At 35.6% G+C, this 25,551-nt stretch overlaps 1 protein-coding gene across 1 annotated transcript; it reads left to right on the top strand.

The window, feature by feature from the left end:
- Window positions 1-1,318: 1,318 nt before the first annotated feature.
- Window positions 1,319-13,708, top strand: LOC123246275 (olfactory receptor 2Z1-like). Its single transcript, XM_044675198.1, has 2 exons — window positions 1,319-1,356; window positions 12,742-13,708. Exons 1-2 carry the CDS (start codon window positions 1,319-1,321, stop codon window positions 13,706-13,708), a joined length of 1,005 nt encoding a protein of 334 aa, XP_044531133.1.
- The last annotated feature ends 11,843 nt before the right edge of the window (window positions 13,709-25,551 follow it).

Genomic DNA, 25,551 nt, shown 5'->3' with positions numbered 1-25,551 from the left:
TTTATATATGTAGAATAATGTAATAAAGCACTGAAATGATCATTCTAGGTTTAAGAACTAGGTCTACCATTACTTTATGTCATTGGACAAATTTGTGTTCTAGAAGAAAGAGAATTGCTTCTGTGTGGGATGCAAGCACACCAACTCAAAATGGGGGGGGGGGGGGAGGGGGACAAGACTCTGAGATTACAAAGCAGTAAACCAATTTATTACTCTTACCAGCAGAGGGCAACTGCAAGAGAGATGTAACTCAGTTGGAAAGCAATGCTGAAGAGAGGGAGAGTGTTGTTAGGGACTTTCTACCTATTCTAGTCAGCACACCCAACATGAGTCTCCTTCACTTCTAGAATCAGAAAGTCTATGTTTAAATCCAACCTCCCATACTTAATACCTATAGACCACTAAGTAAGTCAGTTAACCTCTTGGGCTTCATTTTCTTACCCACAAAAATAGGAGGTTAGATAAAATTATCTCTAAGGTCCTTCCCAGCTGGGCAGAAGCAGGAGAAGCACTGTCCAAGTACAATACTAGACTAGAATGACATATATTTTTCCCTCTAAATACTGATGATCTGGGAGGACAATGGGTTCAACATAAAAGCCATTTCTCTGGCCACTAGACCTTAAGGGAGAAGGGTTGCTCCAAGTTAATACCCTCTGGCTTGTTCCCTTCTCACCAAATGCTGTTATGCAAAAGACTATCACATTTAGTAAATAGTGAATAAATGCTTTGTTCATGTATCTATATTAGCAATATAGCAAACAGAAATTGGAAAAGTTATACTAACTAAAGTATACAAGAAAAATATATGAGTGAATGAGTTGTTTTGATAGAGTGAAATGTCACCTTGATTTAAGATAGACTCTTATTCAAGAAGGAATTCTCTTTCCAGAGTCTCTAGAGAAATTAGCTAGAAATCAACTATATGTTGAATATATGATTTCCACTAAATATATAAAGAGCCTGCAAAGTTTTTCTCTCTCTTCCCTCTGAATGTCTCCCCCTAAAAAATATCTCCAAGCATGTGTCTCCCCAAAACTCTTGTACCAACTCCACTCTGTATGTACTCACTCAGCATCACATTAGCATTCTCTCCAACAATTAAGTCTACTTCTTTATATACAGTCAATAGTCAATAAACATTAAGTTCCTACTAAGTGTCAAGCACTGTGCTAAGTGCTAGGGATACAAATAAGAAAAAAGAGACAGTTCCTGCCCTCAGGGTACTTAAAATCTAATTAGGGAAGACACCACACAAAATAAAGCTAAAAGAAGAGTAAGGAGAAAATGGCACCTTCTGTTGTGAGGGAGAGGCATAATGGATAAGTCAAAGAAGACTAAAATGAATGCAGTCAAGTGAGAAATGAGATTTTATATGAGGACAGTACCAGTCCTGTTCCCTCTCCTTAAATGTAGGAGTTTATGGCTCTACCTTATAATCAGAGGGGCATAGAGTATTGATGAGGTATAAATACCAAGGTTGATTGAATGTTCTACAAGATGATGTGATGTTCCAGAGAAAGAACTGTGGGAAACACAGAAGAAAAACAACTGCTTGATCACATGGGTTTATAGGGATATGATTGGGGATGTAGACTCTAAATGATCACCAAAATATTAATAATACGGAAATGGGTCTTGATCAATGATACATGTAAAACCCAGTGGAATTGTGTGCTGACTATCAGAGAGGGAGAGAAAGAGGGGGAGAGAAAGAACATGAATCATATAACCATGAAAAAATATCCTAAATTAATTAATTAATTAAAAGTTTAAAAAAAATAGATGATGAGATGTTTCAATGATGAGATTACTGGGGACTGGGTAGAGAAGTCAAAAAAATCCAAAATGAGTACTGCCAAAGACAGCAAAATAAGATGGGCCAAGTGCTGCAGCTAGAGTAGGAAAATTTGGCCAGAAATTCAATTTGTATATATATTCTGGGGCAAAGGCAAAATTGGAATTGAAGGTTATTTAATCCCTTCTGTATAAAAGAATGATTTTTAGTTTTATACTTAATAAGATCTTTGAAGATCTCTCAACTTTCTGTATATAATTCGTATAGCTATGGATTGAAATGTATGTCTCATCTGTGTTTACAATATTTTTAAGCTGGCTAATTACTGCTTGATTTCTATATGAATTGAAAAGACCTCCATGAACTGATGTGGAGTGAATGAGCAGAACCAGGAGAACATTGTACCCAATAACTGAAACATGTGGGATGAACAAATGTAATTGCTTTTGCTATTAGTTGCAATGCAATGATCCAGGACAATGCAGAAGGACTTATGAGAAAGAACGTTATCCATATCAAGAGAAAGAATTGTAGGAATAGAAATGCAGAAAAAAAAACATGATTTATCACTTGTTTATATGGGTATATGATTTGGGGTTTGGATTTTAAAAGATTGCTCTATTACAAAAATGAATAATATGGAAATAGGCATCAAGTAACAATACATGTATAACACAGTGGAATTGCTTGTCAGTTTGGGGAGGAAAGAGGAGAGAGGGGAGAGAGAGAACATGAATCATGTAGTCATGGAAAACTATTTTAAAAGAAAGAAAGAAAGAAAGAAAGAAAGAAAGAAAGAAAGAAAGAAAGAAAGAAAGAAGACGTGTCACCAAATCATCATTTTCATTGAATTGATCCATCAATTCAAGCCAAATATCAATCTCACAAATGCATGTAAACAAACTAGAGATGTTTTAGGGATTTAGAGAAGTCTACTCTAGTCTTATTGCACTATAGTTCCAACTAATAATAGCCTACATTTATATATAGTTCTGACTAATAATAGCCTACATTTATATAATATTTTATCATTCAATCAACAAATTACTCTATGTCCATTATCCTACTTTACTCTGCCACTTAGAATATATTTGGCTTTTGCCAAGTCAACCTTTCTGGGCCTCAGTTTCCTCTATAAAATGAATAAATTAAACAGGGTGACCTCTACTGTCCCTTCTAACTCTAACTCTAAGATCCTATGTACAAAGGAGGAAGTTGAGGTTCAGAAAAATGTGAGAGTTTGTCCCCAAACTCTCACATTTATCCATCAGCAGAGCCAGGAATGGAAGTGGTCAAGTGGTATTTCTACTTTATCATTTCTTACAAAGCTCCTTAGCACAGAAAGATAGACATAAACAAAAATAAGGGGGAGGGGTATGAGTAGGTGGCAACAGCAGTTGTTATTGCATAGCATCAATAATTGCTAACAAGGGAACATTTCCCCCTGGACATTAATGGAAGGAGTATTGTCTTACTATCTCTTTGCACAACCCACATTCACCAGGCCTATTTATTAGGAATGGAACATTGAGCACTAAGGGCATCTGGAGCCCTTGAAGATGTCTTTAATATGGATGAACTATTTCTGAGGATATCAGTCTCACATAGTCCCCAGGTCTCTAAAAATATTGGGAAACTTGGAGTTTTTACTAAAAACTACCTCTTTTAGGTCTCCCTTCTGAAATTAATTGATTAATCCCAGTGGTGATTCTATGAAACAAATCATCACTGTCTGGAAGAAACCTAAGATATGACCTTGCCCAAGCTCTCCCCTCTAGCCAGGACACCATCTAAATCAACATCTGCAGGTGAGAATCTTCCAGTTTGCAAAATCCTTTTACCAAAGGTTCTGCTAAATTGTAAACTATGCCAGAATCTTTGCCAATATTTTCCTTCTGATGACTCACCTTAAATCCTCCTGCTATAGTTTGGATCTTTTGTTCAGGTGTTTAGTTAAGTCAAAGAACTGGTTTTCTCTTAACTTTTATAGCCTAACCTTCAGGAAATTGTTTAGCAATTTAACATTTAAACAATTGCTTTTGAATTTTTTCTTCCCTGGTCTAAACACTACATATTTTAAAAGATTTTCCACAGTGTTCTCATACAATACACAGTGTACAGTTATTTCTGTAAATGTAAACTGAGCCAAGACTGGTGAGGAAAGTTGACTACCACAACAAGGTTGTCTATTTTCCCCACCAAGAAGATTATCTCTGGACTAAAAAGAAGAGTACAAATCTCACAGAGAGTTGATATGGGCTATATAAAAGAGTACCTTGCTTCCTATCATGCATTCATTTTACCTGGTCCAAATGAACTATATTATTAAGGTAGTAAAAAAGCTGAGCCATTATCAATAAATTCTTTTTTTTCTTTTTTTTCTTTATTAAACCCTTACCTTTTATCTTGGAGCCAATACTATGTATTGGTTCCTGGGCAGAGGAGTGGTAAGGGTAGGCAATGGGGGTCAAGTGACTTGCCCAGGGTCACACAGCTAGGAAGTGTCTGAGGCCAGATTTTAACCTAGGACCTCCCGTCTCTAGGCCTGGCTCTCAATCCACTGAGCCACCCAGCTGCCCCTATCAATAACTTCTGATAGATTCCAGAGGGCCAGAAAGGTACTGCAGAAGTAAAGAAGGGTAAATATTGTCCCAGTTTTCAAAGAAAGGGAAAATAATGGAGTCTACCAATGAGTTGCCTAATGAGATTGGCTTTGATTCCTAACAAAATTCTAGCAAATATTATTAAAAAGACAGTTATCAAAAATCCAAAAAAAAAATGAAGCAAAGATAATGAAGAGCATGATTTAATTAAAAACAGGTTGTGCCATACTATGAATAAATCAATGCTGCTATCAATACTACTAATCAACCCTCAACATTTCCTTTTTTTTGACAAAGTTATAAGATAAGTGCAGAAACAATCTGACATTGTGGGTAAAGTGTTGGGCTTGGAAGAAAGAGGACTTGGATTCAAATTCTCCTTCAAACCCTGACTACCTATGTTTCCCTTGGAGAAAAACACTTGATTGGATATCTATTGATAGATACCAAGAATCTCTCTACTAAATTATAAACAGGTTGGTGGAGGGAGTTCCCCAGGTTGACAAAAAATCATGAATCATTTTCTTAAGAGGTTGGGACATCAAAGTACTCTAGTAGTAACAATTTACCTACATTTTAGCAAAGCATTTGACAAAAATTCTCATGCTGTCCTTGTGAAGATGAATTGTGATCTGTGTAGTAATTTAGTAAGACAAATTCAAAACTGGATGAATGGTAAAAATCAATAATGACTCAGTGTCCTTTTATAATGTTTCTATTTGAGTGCCTTAGGGATTTGTGCTTGGTTTTGTGCTGTTCCAACATTCTTATCAATGAACTAGAGAAAGATATAATTGGAATGCTTATCAAATTTTGCAGAGGAGGGCAGCTGGGTAGCTCAGTGGATTGAGAGCCAGGCCTAGAGACTGGGAGGTCCTAGGTTCAAATCTGGCCTCAGCCACTTCCCAGCTGTGTGACCCTGGGCAAGTCATTTGACCCCCATTGCCTACCCTTACCACTCTTCTGCCTTGGAGCCAATACAGAGTATTGATTCCAAGATGGAAGGTAAGGGTTTAAAAAAAAATTTTTTTGCAGAGGACATTAACCTTTGAGGGAAAGCTAATATATGATGACAGTCTAGATTCAAAAATATTTTAACAGGCCAGTTTAATACATTTGAGTTTCTTTAATTTGACTAAATATACACAAGATGGAGGAGATGTGACTACATAGCAGTTCAAGCTTGGAAAAATAAAAATACGTGAGGATTTTAATGGAGTACTTCAAGCATTCAAGAAAGCTAATTTGATCTTAGACTTCATTAAGGCCACCTAGGAAGGTAAGTGTTCTATTATGAGACTTTAGTGAGATGACTTTTGGAGTACTGTGTTCTTTGCTCTCACATTTTAAGAAGGATAATGATAATCTGGCAGACGTCCAAAGAAGGGCAGCCAGGGTGGTGAAAAGTCTCAAATTCATGCCACATTAGGAGCAATTGAAGTAACTGGGGATATTTAGAAAAGATTTGGGGGAGATAGGTAGCAGGGAAAACTATCTTCAAGTATTTGGAAGAGTATATCTTGGATATCTTGGATCTTGAAAAAAAAAAACCTTCCTAACCATTATTTAACCAAAAATAAAATGGGTTGCTTTATAACTTCATTAACATAAGTCTTTGAACAAAAGCTGAATGATCCTTGCCAGAAATGTTATAGAGGAAATTCTTCTTCAAGTACGAATTGGATTAAATGGCTCTTGAAGTCATTTCCAAGTCTGAAATTTCATGATGTTTTTATTTAATTTGAGAGAAAAGTCTAATATTCTACAATACAATGAGGTCTACAGTTGTAAAGTGAGTCAAATGCAGGAGCAAAAGTGTGATAATAAAAAGAACACTGAACTGGGACCTAGGAGATCTGAATTTGAATCTCAGTTCTGTATGTCCTTGGTAAAGTCATTTGACCCTCTAATTTCAATTTCTCTATCTGAAAAATAAGCTATAATAATACTTGCCCAATCTACCTCACTGGGTTATTATAAAGACTGGGAAGGAAATGGTTTAACTCTATTTTAAGACAATTAGTCATAATTGGCTAGTAGTTTTATGTTATTTCATAGCTAAATTTAAGAATCTATTCATGTGTAGTTTAAGGAACACTGAATTTGGAAGTAGGGGGCCTAAATTCAAGTCCTGAGTCTGACATCTTGGGACAGATGCCTAAGTAAGAAATACTGATGTGCTTTCCTAGATTTATTTCAGTCCATAGTCATATCTATATAAAATAGAAAAAGTTAGATGAGGTGGGAAAAAAAAAGTCTGCAAACAACCCTAATGACTAATCAGTTATATCATCTAAATTGTCTAAAGTAACAAAGAAACAAAAACAGATTAGCTCTTGACTTTGACTTTGACAGAGGCAAATATGACTTCAACACAACTAACTGAAAAATAAAAAGTTCAGTCAAACAATTAAACTCTTTTAAATTATCTTTTCTTCTTAATTGATCTGTTATTTAGTTATTGTCTGAATTTATTTGATCGTGCGTAAACAAAAGCTGAAGAAACCACTTGTCTTGATACAATAGAGACAGCCGTTCTTTACTTAACTGACGACTGTATGAGCTTTTTTCTTTCTTTTTTTTTAAGCCCTTACCTTCTGTCATAGAATTGATGCTAAGTATTTATTCCAAGGCATAAGAGTGGTAAGGACTAGGTGATTGGAGTTAAGTGACTTGCCCAGGATCACACAGCTAGGAAGTGTCTCAAGGCAGATTTGAACCCAGTATCTCTAGTCTCTGTACCTCTCTCTCTATCCAAAGGGCCACCCAGCTGCCCCATTTTCTTTCTTTTGTTGGAATTAAAGATTTTTCTTTCTTATATCATCAAATTTACTTTCTCCTTCCTACTCTGAAAGGCATATCTTTTGTAGTTACATTAGAAGGAAGAAATCTTTCATTTCTTACAGGTCAGAGAATCAAATTATCTTTCTTCCATATAAACCTTATAAAGTTTTTTCTAAATAGGTTATACCAATTTAACATGCTTGTCCAAGGCTAGAACATTCAGGCAATGTGAATTATGTCACAATAAATTAATTTAATTTTAGTTATAGAAAGGAAACTACTTAATCCATCTAGCTACTATTTCTCCAGGCAGTTCATTTATGTTGTCACAAAAGTTTTGGTGGACCAATGTATCTGTCAGATAAAGAAGAGTAGGGACTAAGAGAGGGAGAACAGTTGTGGTGTGTGGAGCAGCATAGATAAAAGGCAATTGGTTTTACATCTCATCTCCATTTTATCTTCTTTGTGGATTTCCCAGGGTAACCAATTCACCAACTATCAAGAACTTAAAGAACCAAAAAGTGGGATGGATAAAACAGGAGTGAGAATAGAAAGGACCTGAGAATTCTGAAGAATCCTGATGGAAGCCTCAAATCAAGGAAATCAAAGGTAAATTCTAACCTGAATAAGAGAATAAGAGGCTGAAAGAAACTGAAAAGAAAGTCAATCATTTCCCTCTATCTATGTGAAAGATCACTTTTATATCCATTTTTTAATCACAAGAAAGCTTTCAACTGGCCACAGTTTTCTGGGACAGAGATTCCAAAACAAACCCACTCCAAAATTTTAAAATTCAGGGAGAGAATTCTTCCTGAAACTCACTGTACTCTGGTCTACTATATTTTATACTATGACTTACAAGGTGATTTTTGCAATTGACTAGGGTAACGTGACACCAAAATTCAAAACATTCAATTAATTATTAAATAGCTAACTTACACTAAGTGCTGAAGAAACTTATACTCTATTGCAAGGACATGACATATAAACAGTTACATAAATGCAGGATTATTTTAAAGGGGATAAAGAGTCACTTGACCTTTCTAGACTATAAAATTATGGTGTTGAATAGAATCATCACTTAGGCCTTATAGTTTGATTAATCCTACTCTTATTTTGTTATTAAAATCATGCAAATCTATTTGTATATACTATGTCTATATAAGCAACACGAGCATAAATGGTTAGGTCAAAAACTTTTTGATGTTCTTTTAAATGGCAGCAACCACAAACATTCTAAAAGCAATTGAACAATTTTGTGAGTGGTGAATTCCATTCACTTAGCCTGAATTGGAGGCAACTAAATGGCATTCTTGACTTCAGAGTCAGAAAGACTTTAATTTAAATTAAAATTTAAGTGAAATCCCACCTCAGATACTTCCTGTCTATATGACCTTGGGCAAGTCTCTGTGCCTCAGTTTCATCATTTATAAAATGAGAGGATTGGACCCAAAAAATCCCTCCCAGCTCTAAATACAGGGTCTTGCTTTTCTGTGTTATAATCATGAATCTGTCTTTACACTTTACTAAGCCTATTCACACCCAAAGACAATGCATTCCAATAGAAAACACATATCTCTTACATAAAAAAAGTTCTGGGTTCCAGTCTTGCTATTATGTTGATTTTAGACAAGTTATTTTATCCCCCTGAGCCTAATTTCATTATCAACAGTGCAATATTTGCATTAATAATAACTATTTACATAGATAGAAGTTTAAAGTCTGCAAATCATCTTACAAATATTACCTCACAAATATTGCCTCACAACACCCCTGGGAAGTGGGCACTATCATTATCTCCAATTTAAAGATGAGGAAACTGAGGCTAAAGTGACTTGTCCAAGCTCACATAGCTACAAATTGTCTCAGGATGACTTGAACCTTGTTTTGGCTTATGTACTACTTAGGTTCTTAGTAAAAAGCACCACATAAATGTGATGTATTTTTAGTATCATATGATTCTCATAACAACTCTGTGAGGTAAGTAGGATAGATATTGTTATTCACATTTTCTAGATAAGGAAACTAAAGCTCAGGCACACAAAGTAACTTACTCAAAGTCACATGGCTAGAAAGGAGCTGAACTTGTTTTTTTCACTATATAGTTATCCGTTCCACAAGGCAAGGGTTGGGGCACAATACCCCCACGATCTGGAAAATCATTGTAAAAATTTTGGCCCTCCCTTCCCACCAAAGAAGTATGAATTTTTTTTCTTTTTCTTTTATGAGGTGTTTTCAGTGCTTTATTGTAAATTTTGGGTTAATTTCTGAATTTAAACTTCTATGTTGCCTGCTGGCCTTTCATATGTAGTCTGCAGCTTATGCAAAACTCCCAAAAAATACCCATTTAATTTCTTAAGCCAACCTGTGATATATCAAAATTGAAATAGGGAAAATCACAATATGGAAGGGACCGCCACTATAAATTAAAAATATTTTCACTCATTCTATTGACCACCACTACAAATGACCATTGTGGTCATCTAGTCCAGTTCCCTCATTTTACAAATAATGATTTGGAAAGCACACACATGCTTTTTGAAGGCAAAAGGTCTGAATTCAAATCTCAGCTTTGAAACTTCATGCCTGTGTGGCATTGGATAAGTTATTAACCTCTCCGGGCCTCATTTTGCTTTTCTGTAATATATCTTGATGACCACAAAAACTCTTCTAGGTACAAATCCTACAAGTTTATAAACTGAAGTTAAGTGACTTGCTTAGTCATACATGGCAGACCTGAGGTTTGAACCCAGGGCCTCTGAAACTTTTCCACTGAATTCTTTGTAGTTCCCCTTGACTACTCTTGTGATATTTACTATTTGCCACAGATCTAAATGAGACGTTAAAAGCTGTATTTTCTATGAGAACTACTGTTTTTTGTAAAATATTTCTACAAAAGAATTCTAAAGTTCCAACTGCTCTTCTCTCTCCAATAAGCACTGATTGTTTATTGCCTTGCTGTCCCACAAGTATTTTATTCATTTAATATAAATGAGCAATTTTTTTCAGGGTTATTAATTGTATTTCTCAACTCATAAAGATAATTCAAATATACTACTTACCTGTTATGTGATATTTCACATTTAACTCATTGATTAAAAATGGATTTCTGAGTTTTCACATAAGCAATTTTTTCATCCAATGACATTTTGGAATGCAAAAAAGAAACCTGAGAGTGTTCTAGCTTAAGCATTTGGTACAAATCCTGTATTTACTCATATTGTGTCCAATTCTGGAAGTCATATTGTAAAAGAGACTTGGACAAGGTAGAGTATTTCCAAAGAAAAGTGACTGAATTGTAACCATTTCAAACGAATATTTATTGAATTAACTAGAAATGTTTAACCTGGAAAAAAAGAAGAGAAGCCTCATCCCTGTTTTCAAATTTTTGAAAGTCTGATATTTAGAAGAGAAATTAGATTTATTCTACTTGACTTCATGGAGACAAACTAGGACCAATGAATAGAAGTTACAGGAAAGTTTTTTAAATTAAATGTAGGAAAGAATTTTCTAAGACTAATGTTCTGGATAACAGAATATGCTGCCTTACAATTATACTATAAGTCCCCCTTTCACTGAATGTTCATGCAGAAGCTATATATGTCAAGAATATTCCAGAAAGAATTCCTATATTAGGCAGACAAAAAGCCTACAACTCTTTCCACATTTAAGATTCCATGATCTTCATGTTCTTTTACAAAGATTGAGCACAATGGGAATTTCACTGCCACACATAATAATCACATTCATCCACTAACCAGTAAGAGAGCAATAATAGAAGTCCAAGTCAGATGCAAAGATTTCTCTAAGGAATTGGGAATTGCCAAAGGAACACCACTTTAAGGGGCTTTGTGTTATTTCAGGGGCAAACCAAATGGCTTCAGGAAGAAACTTGTTGCCCTTTTGTACCTTCTTTCAAAGTTCTAGTGTCCCAAATATTCATTATAATCTGACTTCATCTTCATAAAATTATCAATATTATGATGCCTACACGAGGCGTCATATCTGATATACACTGGTTATTTACCTCTCATTAATTGCAGACAATTCTCTAAGATGATTAATTGTAGGGCAAGTGCCAATATGCATCAATAGAGGGAGTTTTCTCATGCAGGAGTTTTCTATAACAAAAAATAAACGAATAAATCAGAATGTGCTATGGAAGCTGGAGAACAGTGTGATCTGATTTGTGGGTAAAGTCAAAGGCACCTGAAAACATTGACCAAAGAAGGTCACAGCTAGCAGCTTGGAAATTGAAAGGTAGCAAGAATTGAAATGAGCTCCACTAGAAAGAGGCACATACTTGGACTTCCTTAGAGGCACTCTAGCATATAGGCAGATGAGGATAGAGAAACTGCTAAATAAAGAGTGAGATGACATGCAGCTTAGATATCAGAAATAAAACAGCACAGCTCTTTAATTACCATTGCAAGGATAAAAAAATAATACCAAATGTGCAGAAGAAAACTGAATGAGAAGGTGCTAGCTAGCCTAGGAAATCTGATCTTTTGGCTGAATTTGCACAGCTGAATTAACTGAGATGCTCTGAAAAAAAACCCTAGATTTAGAATAATATGACCTAAATTAGCAAAGTGCCTGACATATGGTAGGGGCCAAATTCTCTTCCTACCTTTAGCCTTACTCCCTCTCATCCTCCACTCCCCCTTAGACATTAAGCAATCTGACACAGGTTTTTTTTTTAAACCCTTACCTTTCGTCTTAGAATCAATACATTGTATTGGTTCCAAGGCAGAAGAGTGGTAAGGGCTAAGCAATGGGGGTCAAGCCTTGGGTCACACAGCTAGGAAGTGTCTGAGGTCATATTTGAACCCAGGACCCCCGTCTCTGGGCCTGGCTCTCAATCCACTGAGTCATCTACCTGCCCCTTGACATAGATTTTACATGGGCAATCACATGAAGCATTTTTCTGTTAGTTATATAGTGTAAGAGATCTCAAACAACAACAACAAAAAGAAATTTTCAACTTAAGTTACAAGATTATTGCAATGAGATTAACATAATATTTATAAAACATTTTGTAATCTGCTTTATAAATATTAAGATCTCTGAACTTTGTAAGCTCTAGAAGTTTATTTTATTTTATTATTTGCTTTATTTGAAAGTAAAATATCTATGAACATGAAAGGAAAATAAGGAGGCAGCTAGGAATCCTCCTGGAATGTAAATAGCAGCTGAGAGACAGTTGCCTGCATCTAGGCAATCATGAATGAGTATGGTCAGGCAGAGCAAAGTACAAAGAGAAAAGAGGAAAAGAAGAAAAAAATTTGGGGTAATGTTAGGGTATTGCTAACGTTGTGCAATATTTTTAACTACATTCCCTTATGAGTGGGGATTGAGGAGTGAGGTGGAGGGAAAAATTGTCTTCCTATTGGTTTGGCTATCTTCAACTCAGTAGATTGTCATTTGGGGGATTCTAAATTAAATCCCTTGCCTAGTTTGTTTTCATTTTATACCATTTTAGATTGGGTATATAAACAGCCTGTTTCCTGGTTTTTTTCTCCCCTCTCTGCTCCCCCTACCCCTCCACCCCAACAGCCAGTCTCAGCAGGGGACAGTCACAGACCACTGGAACCATTCCTCAATGGCTGGCTTTGACCTCACCAGCCTTTTCAATCACAGTCAAATGCACCTGTTCCTCTTCAGCATTGTTGTATTGATCTATGTCCTTGCAGTAACAGGCAATGTGACCATGGTCTTTCTGATCTGGGTGGATTCCAGGCTCCATTCGCCCATGTACTTCTTGCTTAGCCAACTCTCCTTCCTAGACATTTTCTTCACCTCAGTCACAGTCCCCAAGATGATGGTGGGCTTCCTCTATGGTTGGACAAGTATTTCTTTTGGGGGATGTGGGGCCCAGATGTTCTTTTTCATGTTCTTGGGGGCAGCAGAATGCCTGCTCTTGGCCCTCATGGCCTATGACCGCTATGTCGCCATTTGCAACCCCCTCCGGTACCCCCTACTGATGGGCAGGCAGACCTGTTGCCTCATGGTAATTGCTTCGTGGCTTGGTGGGTCACTGAATGCTTCCATCCAGACCATTCTGACTTTACAGTTTCCCTACTGTGGCTCAAGGAAGATTGCCCACTTCTTCTGTGAGGTGCCCTCCCTGCTGCAACTTGCCTGTGCTGACACAGCTGCTTATGAAAAAGTGCTATTTGTCACAGGAGTGGTGGTGTTGCTGGTACCTATTGCCTTTATCACTATGTCCTATGCCCTGATCCTGGCTGCTGTGCTTCGGATGAAGTCCGCTGAGGGGCGCCACAAAGCATTGGCCACATGCTCCTCCCACTTGACAGTGGTCAACCTTTTTTATGGGCCACTTGTATATACCTATATGTTGCCAGCCTCCTATCACTCTCCGGGACAGGATGATATAGTATCTGTCTTCTACACAGTTTTCACACCTATGCTTAATCCCATCATCTACAGCCTGAGGAATAAGGAGGTCTCAGGGGCAATGAAGAAGGTAATAGGAAAATGTAAAGTCACTAGAAATGGGTAAGAACTCAGGAAGAAGATATTTTATTAATAGACTCATTATTATGATCATCTCAACAAGGCAAGAGAACTGATTATTATAATCATCTCAACAAGGCAAGAGAACTGATCTGGATTGTTTTTGAAGATCTTTTCTAATTCCATAATCCCAAAATTCTAGTTAGTGATTCTAAGATTTAATTCTAGGTTTCTATGATCCTAAAATTCTATCCTAAGATAATATACTTCTGGGAGAAGAATTGAATCCCACCCCTACATTCTAGGGAAATAGACTTGTTATTCAGTTCCATAGAAGCTCAGTGAAGAGCCTCCAAAGTAGTTCACACCACAATTTAATTTTGTCACCAAATTTTTCCTTAGTGTAAACTATATCCATTTCCTTCAAGTTGAATGCTATCTCCTATAGATTGGTCCTCAGTAGAAATGGAATATGATAAAAAAAAAAGTCAGACAAGTCATTTCCCACCAAACATTTCTTCAAATTTCTATACCCCAAAAGGAGAATACCAGAATAAAATTCTTATAGTATACAAAGTAAGTGCTATCCTACAGTATGGTACTCATTTGGATAAACATTTATTATTTTCTGTGTATAGACATTGGGAAAAACATAAAGTTCAGATGATTCTCACTTTATAAAAAATTTCTGAATCATAAGATCATAGGGAGTCATCTAATCCAAACTCTCCATTTTATGGATAAGGAAGCTGACTGAAGTTCAGGCAAGCTAAGTCACAGACTTAAAGCCAGCTTCTCTGCATATAGAGTGTGTGATCTTTCTAATATACTTTGCTACCTCCTTTAAGATTTATAAAGCACTTTTCCTACAACAACCCTCTTAATTAGGTAGGATGAGTATTATTGTTTTTACAGATGAAGAAACTAATATCCCAGAAAGATGAAGCGCCTTGTCTGTAGTCACAGAGCAAGTAAATGTTAGTACTAGGACTTGAGATCAAAACCTGTGCTTTTTCCACATGTACCCTGGAGGAAGTGAAGCTTACTGCTATAAAATTCTGATATCACTATGAAAGGACTGTTTTGTTTTGTTGTGTTTTGTTTGCTTTTTCCTCCACTTTATTTCATACTCTCTCTACACCACCACAATATTGACTTCTTAATTTAAACTAAATTTAGGCTGTAACCTGGGCACAAATTGTTTAGCAGGCCATTTGGGCTTGTACTCAGAATGCACCATGAAGAGTATGTGGGGAAAGCCAGTGCCAAAGTAAGCACCATCTGTGTGGTGGCGCCTGGATGAATTGGGGGTGTAAACATCCATGTCTGGGGAGCAGTACAGCTTCACCATGGATAACATGGACTACTTCCTCACTAAGCCTATTGGGGAAATTCTCCTTCATTTCCTCAAAATCCCACTTAACATGGAAAAGAACTTTGAATTTTATAGTGGATGTCAATAGGACAAATAGGACAAAAAAGTGCTTTGCAGATATTCTCTTCATAAACAAGTAAACTAAAAATGCATTTCTTCCCTATGTGATGAGGCCTTGAAGCATGTCCAGATCACCTAACAAGGAGGAATTCTGCTTCTCTGAATTTCCCTAACACATGGGTAGGTGTAGTTTCCTTCCACTAACTGCATCTTCAGAACAGGCTGTGTCTTAAAAAACCGTCAGTCTGGAATTCCAGGTCACAAAATCAACAAGATATTTTTATTGACCCCTTCAATGTCTCAGATCTCTCCAAAACAGAAATTATGTGCCAAAAAAAAAAAAAAAGCAACTTCAGCTGTCACCAGGGTCTAGTATTCCTGAAATCCAAAAGATTTTTAAAAACCCAATACAACCACTATCACACGCCACTCTATTGTGAGTAAAGCTACAATGATTGACCCAAAGTCCCAGAACATGGGCTTACAACAAAACCCACCCCTACACCTCAATCTCCCTTCCCTCTTCCCAATGACCTGGAAATCTTGGCTCCAGGATATGGAGGTTTACTCAGGCCAGGACAGAGAGCCCATACGAAGGCAGTGCTATACACTGCAGAAGCTTACTGGGACCACAGAGACAGTGCCACCATGGCAGCATTCTGTGTTGCAATAAGATCTCTATAATACAGCTGAGGAACAGAGGGAAAGGGGCAGGACATACATCTAGGCTTGAAATAGTACTCAACTCCACACCCTACAGCCCCTACTCCAAAAGCCTAAAAGACCCAAACTATGGAAATCAGCCCTGAAAGCATCAGCAATGTCAAGCCAAGACATGACGTAGGGAGGAGGGGAATGGTAACAGGTTACTGCTGGGGAAAGACGATAGACCTGTTCAGTGCTCCACTAAGCCTGAAGAGAAAGAACTCAGCTTCCAGCTGGGACAAGTTTCATTTCCCCAAAAAGTCACTTAGGGCAGAAACTTAGACTGGTGAATCATTAATCACCCAATAGGGTAAGAAGCTAAGACACTTTAAGATTCAGCCCTGAGGGGAACCACTATCAGAGAAGACAAAATCAGAAAGTGAGGAATAGAAAAAAGTAAGGTGAAAAAAATATTAAAATTACTGAAAATTCCAGGAAGATGAAAATTGAAAGACCTTTAGCATAAGCAGATAAATCAACAGGGAAAATATGAACACAAGAAAAAAGATATAGCCTATAGTGCTACAGAAAAACAATATAACATTTGATGAGACAGAGTATTCTGTGGAATTTAGGGAGACCATGGAACCATAACATGCTATCCCTGAATGGTCTGAAAAAGAAATGAGAATAATAAAAGCAGAATTTATGGTCTGCACAGGAAAAATAATGAGCCAATTTTGTTTTGTTTGTTTAATTTCATTTTTAATTTTATTTTTATCATCATGCAAAACACACTTCCATATTGGTCATTGTAAGAGCAAACTCATTCGTAACCAAAACCTCAAAATAAAACCATAAATATACTGATGTGAAAGATGACTCCAACAGTTCTTTCTCTGAAAATGGATAGTATTCCCCTTCATAAGTCTTTCAGGACTGTCCTATATCATTGTATTCCTGAGAGTAGCCAAGTTTTCACAGATAATCATCGTCCAATATTGTTGTTAATATGTGCAATGTTCTCCCAGTTCTTATTTCACTCCGCATCAGTTCCTGCAGATCTTTCCAGACTTTTATGAAATCATCTTGCTTACCATTTCTTATAGCACATTAGTATTCCATGCACCACAATTTGTCCAGCAATTCCCCAACAGATGGAAATCCCCTCAATTTCTAATTCTTTGTCACTACAAAAGGGGCAGCTATAAATGTTTTTGTACAAGTAGGTCCTTTCCCCATTTTTATGATCTTTTTGTGATAAAGACCCATTAGTGGTATAACCAGATCAAAGGGTATGCACAGTTTTATAGACCTTTGAGAATAGTTACAAATTGCCCTCCAGAATAGTTGGATCAGTTCACAACTCCACCAACAATGAATTAGTGTTCCAATTTTGCCATATCCCCAACATTTACCACTTTCCTCTACTGCCATATTGGCCAATCTGACAGGTATGAGGTGGTACCACAACATTGTTTTAATTTGCATTTCTCTAATCAAAAGTGATTAGAACATTTTTTCATATGATTATTGATGGCTTTGATTTCTTCATCTAAAAATTGCTTGTTCATATCCTTTGACCATTTGTCAATTGGGGAATGGCCTGTATTCTTATAAATTTGATGAGCCCATTTTTTTTTAAACTGTAATCTACAATGGCAAGGCTTATCAAAAGAAAAGGATTCAGCATGCAAATATACAACAGTGAAGGACAATATAAAAGAAGAGAAGCAAAAAGCAATAACATCAAAAGAAAATATGTTCACTATACAAGCAAAACATACTGGTCTTGAAGACAGGATGCTAAAGACAACACAAGAATCAAGGTCTCCCAAAAGAAAATGATCAGACAAAATATCTGAACTCTATAATACAAGAAATAATAGAAGAGAATTATTCAGAATTTCTAAATATATAAAGTGAAATAGCAATGAAAGAATTCACAGATCATCTCCAGAAAGGGAGGGGGAAAAAAAGATTTCAAACTCCAAGATATATAGTGGTTAAATTTTAAAATTCAGTTCAGAAACAAATTTTTAGGTAATCAGGAGAAAGACATTCAAATACAAAAGAAAAAAATTAATAACAGAAGACTATTCTGCACCCACCATGAGAAAAAAAAAAACAGGAGAAAATAGAATAATACAGTATTTGGTAAAGTGGAAAACGTGAATTACCCACGAAAAAACTTTCTATTCATACAAAACAGATGAGAAAACTTGAAAACAACCTGATGTAAATTAGGCTTAGACTAACATCTTACACAACACTCCACAATACATTCTAACTAGATATATGAATATTAAAGATCATACTATTTTTAAAAATAAAAGAGGGGGGCAGCTGGGTAGCTCAGTGGATTGAGAGCCAGGCCTAGAGATGGGAGGTCCTAGGTTCAAATCCGGCCTCAGACACTTCACAGCTGTGTGACCCTGGGCAAGTCACTTGACCCCCATTGCCTACCCTTATCACTCTTCCACTTATAAGTCAATACACAGAAGTTAAGGGTTTAAAATTAAAAACAAAAACAAAAATAATAAAAGAGATATAGATCTTATACTTCTTACAGTTATGGTCAGGAGATGTATTCTACAACAAAGAAAGGATATTATAAACATTATAAAAACAAAATAAATAATTATGATTACTTGAAACCAAAAACCTTCTGCACAACATTAATGTTCTAGAAAAAGAAGGGAAATGGTTGAATGGGAAAACGATCTTTGTATCAGATTTTTTTGACAAGTTTTTGATAGCCAAGATAGAATAAGAATTAACATATTTGCAACCATTCTTCATTCCCTAGCAGATTAGTGATCAAAAGGTATGAACAGTTTTCAGAAGAATTGCAAAATATTGACAACCATATCAAAAAAAATGCTCAAAATCACTGAGAAATGCAAATAAAATAACCCCAAGGTTTCATCTCATACTCTGCAAATTAATTTTTAAGTGACCAAAAATGACAATAGTCAATGTTAGAAGGGCTGTAGAAGGATAGATACACTAATACATTGTTGATGGAGCTATAAAATAATACAACCATTTTGGTAATCAGTTTGGATTTACACAAATAAAGTGACAAAATGGTCCTTAGCCTTTGTACTAGAGGCTCTATTACTAGGTTTATACACCAAGGAAGCCAATGACAACAAAAAAAGTATCCAAAAAAAACAATTTTTAATAGCAGCACTTCTGGTGTTAGCAAAGAATTAGAAGCAAAGTAGATGTTTACTGATTAGAAAGTAGCTAAACAAATTGTGGTACATGAATGTAATAGAAAGATGAACATGAACTGATTCAAATCAGCAGAGCCAAGAAAACAATATCCACAGTCACAACAATGTAAATGGAAAAAACAACCACATACCAAAAATTCAAAAGTGAATAAAACAAAATTATAAAGATCACATCTGAATGAAAAGATATGTATTTTTGTCATAAGTCCTTTAGGATTGTCTTGGATTGTTTGTATTGCTGAAAATAACTAAAGCATTCACTGTTGTTCATTTTACAGTATTGTTGTTGCTCTGTATAAGGTACCCCTGCTTCTACTCATTTCACTCTGCATCAGTTTTTTCAGGTTTTTCTGAAATCCTCTTGCTCATCATTTCTTACAGATGAAAGGAAAATTATTTTTGTTGATTTTATATTACTGATCATAAATCAATCCTTTAGGTAGGTAGCTGCAATTATGATTCTTAGAGTTAGACCCAGTTATAAAACTGTGTATAAGATATCAATTATGATAATAGAATATTAACAATAATATTAGAAAAGATATAGTTTGGTGTATTCGAGTATTATAGCAACTAACTATATTGAGAGTTTCTGTTGGAGGAATAAAAACTTCAGGTCTATGAAAACTGAAACTCATGCAGCAGGAAATAAGCTGTGCTCATTTGGAATAGTGAGTGGACAGTTGGCCTTATGAGATAATAGGAAAATAACCTTGGCATGTCCAGGTGTTATTTGATCCTAGGAAGATTTATACTCCCTACATTTTCCCCCAAAGTTATGGCCAAGATAGACTTCTTTGACTTAAGTCCTTCCACAATTAGTATGATTGTAGTTATAAAATTAATTAAACTTCTTTATAATGTATTTTATCTTAATCTTTTACTAGAATTTATTACTTATCAAATATTACTAAACTTGTTACCAATTCTGTCTTGTTAATCACTTGTGCTAATTAACTTTCAAAAGTCTTTAAAACACACTGTTGAACATTTTAAATGAAGTCATTTATCACCTATCATGTGTGAGACCTCCAACTTATTTTTGCCCACAATGAAATGAAGTTCGGCCTTCAACTCAAAATTTTGGCTCAGATTCCTTTATTCTCTTTATATAAAACAATAGTTTTCCATTAAAATTATATACCATAACTTGTTCTGTCATTCCCCAGCTGATCAGTATCCCTTCAGTTTCCAATTTTGCCACCACAAAAAGAGCTTCTATAAATTTTTTTTACAAATAGATCCTTTTCCCTTTTGTTATCTCTATGGATACAGACATAGTAGCAGTAATACTGGATCAAAGAGTATGCACAATTTTATATCCCTCTTAGTATACTTCCAAATTGTTCTCCAGAATGATTAAATCACAATGCTACCAAAAGTACATTAGCAAAGGCTGGGTGACTAACTGGGCACTTTTGAGTAAAAGTTGAACTAGATGGATTCTGAGATCCCTTCCAAATCTCAAATTCTATGATTATTGTTCTGGGCATTGTATATTTGTAATCTAAATGCATGTAACAGAGGGTTGAAAAATGAAGTGCTAAATGAAGTCTTGAGGGGAAAGATCCTTACCAGTTAGGTAGGATAAGAAGTCTAGTATTCTGTATATAGTAAGTGTTCTTACTTACATATTTACTTAAAGGCTGAAAGTTAATTTCAAGTTAATCATGTATTTAAAGACTGGTTGAATTGATTACAGGTATAGTTCTCCAAGCCTAATTTTTTAAGCTAACATATGATAATTCCATCAAGGTCAAGTCAACACTTTCCTCAGTGTCCCCTTTACCATAAGAGCAATGGGTTCAGCATGTATGGATAAGATGTTCAGTTTAGCATACTGGGCAGAATTAGGAAACCTACAGTTGATCAGAGGTGCTTCATTCCACAGTTGTACCACAGCCAAATGGGAGAGGCAGGTAAAGAGAATGAAGGTCTTCTGCTGGTATTCTCTAAGATCAAATTGGAAAGAATATGGGAGCAGGAAACCAAAGAGAAAATAGAGACAAAAAGAAAGGCAACAACACACACATACACCACTATCTCAGGTGGTAATATCTTCACAGAAGAGACTTGGAAAATCTTTGAGAACCAGTTGAGAAATGAAATGTGCATGTGGTCAAAAGAAGGATATGTGTCAACCCAGCTATTATGTATATACACATATATATTTGACTAGCACCACCTCCATTACAAAGCTTTTCTTTTCCAGGCTAAACATTTCCTATTCTTTCAACAAATCCTGATATGGTATGGACTCAAGGTCTTTCACCGTCCTGATGTCCTTCTCTGCATACTTTCCAGATAATCCTAAACCTTGGTACCCAGAATGGAAAATAATACTTCAGATGAGGTCTGGCCAGTACAGAAAGACTATCGACTCCTTATACCTGAAGTTATGCCTCTCAATGTAAAACAAGACTGTATTCCCTTTTTTGGCTGTCATGTCATACTGCTAACTCATTTTGAGTTTGCAGTCCACTAAAATGTCTAGAGTTTGTTTTCAGAACAATTGCTAAGAATGTCTCCTCCATCTTGTAACTTGATTTTAAAAATATACAGAGTATAATACTTTATATATCCTTAATGAGTTTCATTTATGAACCAAATGTTCAAACTACCACTAATTAGTTATTTGACTATGGATTGGCATAGCATTTCCTTTCACCAGGATTATTTTCTCACCTACCTTATCAATAAATCAATGACCATTTATTAAGCTCTAACTATGCGTCAACTCTGGTGCTGGCCTCTGGGATGCAAAACTTTCCCTGCTCTTAAAGAATCTTTAATTCTATAAAGGGACTAGACAAGATAATAGCTCAGTTCCCCTCTAATTCTAAAATTAAGTGTAATATCCAAGAAAAATGTAGAATGGGCCTGGGATAAAGGGATAAAGTGCAGATATACTCACATATAATATATTATTTATAGAGACTATATATATTTTTTATTTGGAACAACATGTACACTGGCAAAGGATCCCAAATCCAAGATACACAGTACACATGAAAAACTCTCTGAGTTAGTTTGCAAAATATCTTTTATGTTAAGGCACATTTGTTTCACTTTAAGTCATTCTCTTCTATCTCTTTCATTTTTTCCCATAAATCAACTTTGATTTGGCTAATGAATACTGTCACAGAATGATATCAAATGTTTATAATTTTCCAGGAGTCAATCATTATTCTGCCTTTTCCCTACCTCAACCTAGTGGCTGGATTTGTCTTCCACTTTCCCCAGATTACCCATTTCTCCCAATCTCCATCAGTGCAGATACAATTAACCACAAATTGGTTATTGGTGGGTGCCAATTGGCAGGGCTCCTTCAAATAGCAATGGGAATAAATAATTGAAGGAAAGAACAGAGAGCATGCAGGAAGGACAAGTCAGAGTAACTGCTTCTTCCAGCTTTGACTAGAAGTCATTGTAGAAAGATATCATTCCTAAGGAAGGAGTTGAGTCATCTCACTAAGCCTGGTCCAAACCTTTCTTGCAAGAGTTTTTTTTTTCATTTGGCCCTTTGCCCACCAGCTCTCAACTTGTACTCTCAGTTCAAGAATCTCAAGAAACTATGCACATATTTTTAAATCCTTACCTTTTGTCTTAGAATCAATACTGTGTATTGGTTCTAAGGCAGAAAAGCAGTAAGGGCTAGGCAATGGAAGTCAAGTGACTTGCTCAGGGTCACACAACAAGAAAGTATTCAAATATGCAACTATGCAAATGATGATAGGAAAAAAATCCCAGAAATCTTTCGAGGCCAGGAAAATGAGAGAAAAATTTAATTTATGCTTTTTATTTTTATTTTTATTCAATTTAAACTCTATCCACTGTGTTACCTAACTACCTCCTAATTATAGATAAAGGTCAACAAAAGTAAAGATCCTGTTCATAAGATCATGATTATGAACTGGTACCAAGTTATATCATCCCAGATGATATAAGAAATACATTTGGGGACCCATTTACTCCTACCAAAATAAAGGATGGGTTTACATGACATGTTATGATAACACAGCTTCTAGATCAAATGGTATGAACATTAGATATGGGGAAAAAATCTTTCCAGAGGAATGGATTTTATTTTTCATTTTTTTCACATATTTCACATACTTATAACAATGTTCCAAAGGTATGGCAGTTCTCTAGTATCATTTTAATATACAAAAAAAGTAATAAAAACCTGCCCTCTAAATGGAGACTGATATTCTTAGGTAATACCATGGCTAAAATTCTTCAGTCTTATCAAAAAGAAAAGGCAATTAGAGCTCTAGGAATGAAAGCATCAGTGGGTACCAGAGAAGGGCTTTACCCCAACTAATGGCTACAATGAACATAATTGCCTGCTATGATGTCTTAGATAATTCTAAATCCAAAACAAGAATGGATAAGATGGCCTAACTGGATCTGATTGATACATTTGACTCTGTTTGGCATTAAGATTAACCAGGATGCATAGGGCTATTAATGTAAATGCAAAGATTCTACCAAGGCAATAAGACTTCTGTATATTCTAAGGATTGTTTTTCTCCAAGTATTGACCCTGAAACTGATAATCCTTGCTCTGAGGAGAACAAGTCTAGGCTATATTCTGTAGGAGAGGAGAAATGCAGGACACACACTATCTAGCCATTGTGGCCGACACCTTAGAATGGGCAGAATTACCTCTTAATGGTAAGAAAATAGTCACCCTTATTGACTGAGAGCCATAAAAAAGAGAGTAATCCCCATCCAATTCCAAGTTTAAAACCAAGGGATTTCCATGATACATAATCAAGATACATAAAAAGAACACACTTCAGAGTCCTTCTCCATTTCCTCTGATTTGAACTTCATAGGCAGATTTGAAACTAGTACCCTGGAAAAAAACTAAATGCAGCAAACTTTTTTATTTTACCCTGTATCTTCTTTCTTCTTAAAAATGGTCTGGTCTGAAAGTACTTGCAGTCTCTAGGATGAATAAGAATAATGGGAAGAGATAGTTACAATTCTTTCAGAAAGCTAGCACTAAACTCCTATAACTCTCCTATAAATGAGGAGATATGGATGGGGAACAAATTTGCTGCCCCTAGTTTTGGCAGTACATGAAGTGAGGCTACTGGTCTCAATTGATCTTGGTGACTTTCTCACTGTTTCACTTAGTGATAAAGTGAGGAATAGAACTGTATCACCACAGCCCAAGCCCAAGAACAAATGATCCATTCACTTGAATGACTGACTATAGAAGAAGAGCATGGCACTAAGAGTGCAATCACATAGACATTTGCTCCCTTTGTGGATAGCCTCTCTTTGTCTATGGTTTCGGATTATGGTGAGGATCAAATGAGAGAATAACTATTAAGTATTTACCACAGTGCCTCATATATAAGTGCTATAATAAATGTTAGCTATCATTGTTATTATTATTGATGTGACTGTACATTTTGAAAAGAGATAGTTTGCTTTTCAGAGTGAGCAAAAATTTTAAATATCAAATGGTGTGTAGTATCTGGCTCGGAAGAGTTCCAGAGTGTCTATATAGCAAGTAATGAAATGAGAATGGGGACTCTGGGAGGATGGAATCTGATTAATGACTCAGTATTATTAAAACTTAAAATTAGTGGGAGATATACAAATCTCATAAGGAAATTAATGGTAAAACTTGATCAGATAGAGAAGAGATGTACATCATATCACTAGGGTGAAACAGTACACAAAATTAATATAAATTAAAAATGAGTGACTCATCATTTTAGCAGGACTTAATTTATCTTTTAGAGACATGAGTAGTAGTTTATCTTATATAGAATTGTTACATAAATCATCTTTTTTGCTTATTGTTTTTAAATAATAACAGATTTTAATTATGTATTTGCACGTATGGGTTTTTAATTTAGTCTGTTACCTTTTTTTTTACTACCAGTTATATACTTACTCAAAAAGGAAGTTCTGAAATTAAATCATCATGTGGCTGTGATATCTATATTTTTTAAAAATAACTGAATAAATTAAAAATATCTGGGCTTAGGAAATGAAGGTAAAAAGAACCCTGGTGGCCTTCTTCCATTCCATTCCAACTTTTTCTCTGATAATACATATTCCAGCACCATCCTAACTGCCCTTATGAATCCTATTGTCTAATCCATCCAGTACCTGTTTATTTTTATTGTGCTTTTATCCCTAATTACAATTCTTATCTAGGGACCCAAATGTCTTAAATCTTTGACATTACCTTCCCTTTTTGTCTCTGCCCAGAATAGATGTCTTGCCCTCACTCCATGCCTCAACTTCTAACACCTGCCTGCCATGCCTTTGTACATACCCTGTTTGTTTTTACCTTTAGTCATGCTGTTCCTTCTGTCTATTATTGTTTCATTCAAATCCTAACTAAAAATTCATTTCCAAGAAGCCTTTCATTATTAAGTGTATACATCCCATTATCTATCACTAACCCAGGATCAATATACTTGAACTATGCTATTTGTTAATTTGTTAATTTCTCCCTTTTTCATTAATATTTTGTTTTATTAATACCACTGAGTTGCTCAAGAACTGGCCATTTAATTTCTTCTATATCTTCACACA

This window comes from Gracilinanus agilis, chromosome 4 (assembly GCF_016433145.1).
Source record: "Gracilinanus agilis isolate LMUSP501 chromosome 4, AgileGrace, whole genome shotgun sequence".
NCBI classification, from domain to species: domain Eukaryota; kingdom Metazoa; phylum Chordata; class Mammalia; order Didelphimorphia; family Didelphidae; genus Gracilinanus; species Gracilinanus agilis.
The sequence above is the reverse complement of the archived record's forward strand: the minus strand, read 5'-3'. Positions and strand labels throughout refer to the sequence as shown.